The 6,043-nt window shown below is 39.6% G+C and overlaps 1 protein-coding gene across 2 annotated transcripts in view; it reads left to right on the forward strand.

The window, feature by feature from the left end:
• YME1L1 (YME1-like 1 ATPase) overlaps positions 1 to 6,043 on the forward strand; it is a 59,432-nt gene that overhangs the window by 40,421 nt on the left and 12,968 nt on the right. For both annotated transcript variants that reach the window (XM_006871675.1, XM_006871674.1), the window contains 2 exons: positions 1,143 to 1,295; positions 1,986 to 2,118. In XM_006871675.1, coding sequence (XP_006871737.1) covers positions 1,143 to 1,295; positions 1,986 to 2,118 — 286 coding nt within the window. The remainder of the gene's footprint in view (positions 1 to 1,142; positions 1,296 to 1,985; positions 2,119 to 6,043) is intronic.

Below are 6,043 nucleotides of genomic sequence, written 5' to 3' on the forward strand. Positions count from 1 at the left end.
CCTCTTTCTGTAGGTTTTGAATTGTTTCTAATGCTCTATCTATCTTATTTGATTGTTCCTGTAGCACTTTCCTGACTTCATTATTTTTCTCAACTGCATTGTATAGTGTTTTGATACCTTTTATAATCATTTTTAGGAATTCCTTCTCAGGCATTTCCAAAACCTGCCCATGTTCCAGTATGGAGTGTAGGTCTACTTCCAGCTCATTTGCCTCAGTCACTTTATCTCGTTTCTGGGCATGTGCAGATATGATCATCTGCTTCTGTTTTTAGGGCATGTTCAGGGGTTATGTGGACTTATTACTTAGATGGGTATGTATTTTGGTATTTTTTTATGCTTTCTGAATGCCTCCAGGTAGATGTGATCAGGAAATGGGCTTCCCTTTTCCCTCTTCCTCCTGAGAAATGTCAAGATACCACTGTTGGTCGTTTTGACGTAACTTAGGATTTAATTTTCGGCCTGTTTCCTCTTTTGTCTGCCTGTCCCGCTCCACAATCTCCATTCAGTCCTTTTTTCTAGTTGGAAACAGTTCAGGGCAGGCTTTGGCCGTTTGGTTTTAATTGGAAACTGTCTCTTTAAATTTCGAGGAGATCTGTGCGTATGCGTAGTAGAATCCTCCGAGGGTGGGGCTGGGGTGCCCACTAGGTTAGGCACCCCTATAGTCACCAGAATGGAGGTGCGCAGACAGCAAGGGACCCATGAACAAATACCAAAAGAAAAGAATGTCCAAACCGTTATCTCACCAGTTCTTCCAGGCGTCTGTGGCTGCTCCGATCCTTCCCCCTCTCGGTCTTACCCAAGATGGAGGCTCCTGGAGCAGCCTAGCGTGCCGGACTAGAAAGCAATAGATTTCTTGCTTTTGCCACAGATTCCCCCAGCTGTGAGCTTTCCAACCTTCTAAATATTCCTTTATATGTGGTTCAGAGTTCTGGGAACAGCCCCTGAGCCTGCTTGGTCAGGTATTCTGTGTTGTTGTTGGCAGAGCTCTTTAGTACTCGTGCACCCGATCCGCCATCTTGTTTGTTCTCTGTTGATGTGCTTTTATGTTGAAATACTATAAGTTAATACTTATTTGTTTTATAGGTTGATGTGAGAAGTTTGTGGGTTTTTTAATTGACACGCTCTTGTTACTTTTATTTTAGGAATACTTTTAGTTGGACCACCAGGGACAGGAAAAACACTTCTTGCCCGAGCTGTGGCTGGCGAAGCTGATGTTCCTTTCTATTATGCTTCTGGATCAGAATTTGATGAGATGTTTGTGGGTGTTGGAGCCAGCCGTATTCGAAACCTTTTTAGTATGTTTTAATAAACTTTTTAAAAATGCTAAATTTTGTTAATTTTTAAAGGAAGAGGTTCTTTTCTTTCTTAATTACGTATGATTTATAGTTACTTAAACGAGTCATTATGGGATTTTTGTTTTAAGTGAATATGTACACTAAAATAGACCTGTACTGCTTCTACAAAAATAGACCTATATTGTTTCTCAAAAGGCCGGGGGCACGGTATGTGAGGTTGGGGACTGCTGAACAGCTCTTTGTGTTTTTTACTTTGCTTATCAGTTCTATAGCATGTAACTACAGGGAGCTCTGGTAGCCTTTTGGTTACGAGTCAGGCTGCTAATCTCAAGGTTAGCAATTTGAAACTGCCTCCGGTTCTGTAGGAGAAAGATGAGACTGTCTACTCCCGTAAAGATTTACAGCCTTGGAAACCCTGTACAGAGTCTCTATGAGTCAGAACTGACGTGTGTATCTAAGGCATAGTTAGCTTCAAACCTTACTGTAATGGAACTTGCACAGCTAAGAATTGTTTTTATTTTATATGATTCTCTCTGGGGTTTGTTTGCTTTTGTTTGGTCTCAGTATGCTCTTAAATCAATTAATAATGAAAGTAACCTCTTTTGTATGTTTTCTTTTTGATGTATTTTTTTTGTTGACTTTTGATATTCACCTACATTTTTTTGAGTTGAATCTTTTCTATTTTCTTAGGGGAAGCAAAAGCAAATGCTCCTTGTGTTATATTTATTGATGAATTAGATTCTGTTGGTGGGAAGAGAATTGAATCTCCAATGCATCCATATTCGAGACAGACTATAAATCAACTACTTGCTGAAATGGATGGGTAATTAACAACCTTTCTTTATCTGTACATTTTGGTGCTTTTTTTATATATATAGAATAAGTTAACAATTGTTTGAATTAATAGCAGGTACCTCTCAGCATTTGGTTTATGTAAATCTAATCTTATGCAAATTGCTTCCATGTATCATTTGATAACTTTCTAGATGTTTGAAAAATGTTCTGTAGGCAGCAGAGTAGTTCATCAGTCAAAATGACAAGCACATTTCTCTCAATATCTAATTGTTTCCATGACTAATTGAGTATTTGATGTATTGGTGGTGGTGGTAGTTATGTGCCGTGGAGTTGGTTCCGACTTAAAGCAACCCCGTGTAGGGTTTCTGAGGCCGTAACTCTTTACGGGAGCAGAAAGCCTCATCTTTTTCCCGCAGAACCGCTGGTAGTTTCAAACTGCCGACCACAAGATTAGCAGCCCAACTAAACCACTATGCTATCAGAGCTTCTTATTTGATGTATTAGCTCCTCTTAGTTTGTGCTACTTGTCTTGTCTTGAAACCCTGGTGTGTCACTGTAGGATCAGCACTGGTCTGCAAACCACAAGGTCAGCAGTTCAAACCCAACAGCTGCTCCTTAGAAACCTATAAAGGGTTGCTGTGAGTCAGAACTGACTTGATTGCACTCAGCAACAACCACAATCTCTTGTCTTACTTACCTAGTGCTGCTATAACAGAAATACCACAATTGAATGGCTTCAACAATCAAATTTATTTTCTTAAACTTCTAAACTTGGCTAGAAGCCCAAGTTTAGGGTTCTGGCTCTAGGAGAAGGCTTCTCTCTCCATTGACTCTGGGGGAAGGTCCTTGTCTCAGAAGTTCTGTTCCAGGGCAGTCTTCATGTGCATTGGCACCTTTCTACCACAGTCCACTCTGCTTACTTGCTTAACCTCTTCTCTGTCATTATAGAGATTGAATCAAGGTACATCCTTCATAATCCTGCTTCAGTCACGTAACAAAGGCAACCCATTCCCAAATGGGATTATAACCACAGGCATATTGTTACTGTTGTTAAGTGCCTTCAAGTTGGTTCCGACTCTTAGTGACCCTGTTTAGGGGTTCCAAGGAGTGGAATGTGAGTTTGAACTACCAGCTTTGTGGTTCAAACCAACCTTTCAGTCCAGTGCTTTATCCCACAGTGCCACAGCATGACTCTGCGATAGAGGTTAAGATTTGCAACAAATGTTTTTTTGTGAACACTATTCAGTCCATAGCATTCCACCCTTTGAACCCAAAGTTGTATCTTTGCCATATGTAAAACTTACCCCATCACATCATCCCAAATTCTTAAATGAACACCAAGTCCAAAATGTCATCTTCCGAGTCATCTAAATCAAATATAATTTATTTATCTTTATCTGTGAACTGTGAAAATCTAGATTACAAGTTATTTGTTTCCAAAGTGTGATGCCACATGGAATAGGCATTAGGTAAACATTTTCATTACAAATGGGGAAAAATTGGAGGGAAAGAAGGGACAACAGGCACTAAGAAAGTTCAAAAGCCAGCAGAAAAATTTAAATTAGCTCTCGAGATGTAAAAAGAATCTTCTGTTCTCTGAGGCTACCTTACGAGTGCTAGGTGTTGGTCACCACTTCTAGATTCTAAAAGGAAGCCCCTCGGCCCTAGGCTTCAGCTCCTCCCTCCAGACCCACTGCGACAAGAACCCTGCTTCCTCAGCTTTGGACAGCTCCATTCTAGGCCTTCTGAGTAGGGACCCACCTGTTCAGCCCGGTAGGTCATATTCTTTCCTACTGAGCATGACAGCTCTGGCCCCACAGCTTTGGACAGCTGTCCAATGCCCCTGGCCTACCTCCAGACCAAGTTTGCAAAGATCCAGCTCTTTGAAGCCTAGAAGGCTGTGACTCAATCCTTTGAGACCCAGCATGCTGTGGTCCCACCATTGAAACCCTAGAAGGCCCTTGTTCCCCTGTTCTTTTCTGCAGTTCTGTTGATCTTGGAGCTATTCCTAGGATGGTCCTCTTCTTGAAGAACAACAGATGCAGCTCCTTTGGACTCTTTCCTGCCTTTAGAATGCCAAAAGACAGACACCATTCTTTCCTTTTTCTTCTGTTTCTGCCACTTTCAGTCAAAACTGCAGTGATAGTTAGATCCACCAGTCACAGGCTTATTCTCTTTAACAAAAGATTGTGTCGCCATATCATTCGTGAATATGTCTGTAGTCTTTGTAGCTTAGTTTTTCATATGACACACTCCATTTTTAAGTCTCTCTTTTTCCCTCTCACATTTTAATATAGGCAGTAAGGAGAAACCACCAGCTATTTTAAGATCTTGCTTAGATATCTAAGTTCGTCACTTTTTGAAGTTAATACTTTTCATCAAATATCTGAACATAATTCAGACAAGTTCTTTGCAATTGCATAAAAAGCATAAACCTTTTCCACTGTCCAGTCACGTGTTCATTATTTTCTTATTAAAGCCTCCCCAGGAACACGGCATTCTGTTACAGGTGCCCTATGTATTCTGTAAGACAGTAGAGACTTCTTTTTTAAAAGCTCTCCTCAGTTTCTTCTGAACCCTCACCACAGTTGCCCTTGACATCCATAATTCTACCAATAGTCTCTTCAAAGCATTTTAAAACTCTTATAGTCTCTACCCATTACCCAATTCTAAAACCACTTCCAATTTGTAGGTATCTGTTAGAGTAGCTTTCCACTTCGGTTACCAAATTCTGTCTTAGTTATCAATGTTACCATATCAGAGGTAACACAAGTGAATGGCTTAAACAAATTGATATTCTCACAGTTTAGGAGGCTAGATGTCCAAATCTAGGATGCCAGCTCTAGGAGATTGCTTTCTCTATATTGGCTCTGGAGGAAGATCTTTGTCTCTTTAATTTCTGCTCCTGGGCAGTCTTTATGTGGGTTGGCATCTCTCTTTTTCCATCTGGTCAGCTCACTTGCTTGTTGAATCACTTTCATATCTCAAAAGAGATAATTTAGTGTAAGTGTACATCCTTACACTAAATTAATTTTACCTCATTCACATAACAAAGACAGCCTATTCCCAAATGGGATTATAACCACAGAAATATGTTGTTGAACCTCGACCTTGCAGTTCAAACTGACCTTATGGTACAGTGCTTCTCCTACAGCGCCACACCAGGCATAGAGTTTAGGATTTGCAACACCTTTTGTGGGACCATAAGTGAATCCATCATAACTTTTGTCTCTTTAATTGCATTATACATACCACAGTGAAGCAATGATTCAAGCTGAGAGTATAATGACTTCTACCGAATTTGTGACTGTTTTTGTTAAGTACCATTGAATCACTTCTGACTCATAGCAACCCTGTATAGAGTTTCCAAGGAACAGATGGTGAGCTTGAACCACTGATCTTTGTGGTTCAAACTGACTTTGCATTCCTGTGCATTACCCCACAGTGCTACACCAGGACTCAAGAGTTTGTGACTACTACAGTACATTTAAAGCTTCGATCAATTTTCATAATACAAAAATGAGATGATGAAGTTGACTTGAAAAGATCAGAAATGTATCATAAAGTTCTCTAAGTCATTCTAGAACTAAATGAATCTAGGACCAAAAATTTTGAATTGGAAAATTGAAAAAAATAATTTCTAAAGTTGTCGGGTACACTCCATATTCATTTTTTTTATTTTTTATAAGAGACTTGGTCCCGTTTACTTTTTTTTTTTTTAAGAAAAAAAAATTTTTTTTAATCGATTTCTCTTCTTAAAAAAAAAAATAAAAATGTGACCTCGTGATTAGTCATGATAACAGTTATTCACTATTGAGTCTTACTAATCTTATCCCCATCTCCTTTCACCAGACCCATCTAGACAAGGTAATAGCTATTCAGTGGGGACTCTTTCTTTCTCCCCACTCTCTTAAACTAAGCTCCCTCTTGAAACCTTGTAAGCCAGTCACTTC

This window comes from Chrysochloris asiatica, unplaced genomic scaffold (genome assembly GCF_000296735.1).
Source record: "Chrysochloris asiatica unplaced genomic scaffold, ChrAsi1.0 scaffold00172, whole genome shotgun sequence".
NCBI lineage: Eukaryota > Metazoa > Chordata > Mammalia > Afrosoricida > Chrysochloridae > Chrysochloris > Chrysochloris asiatica.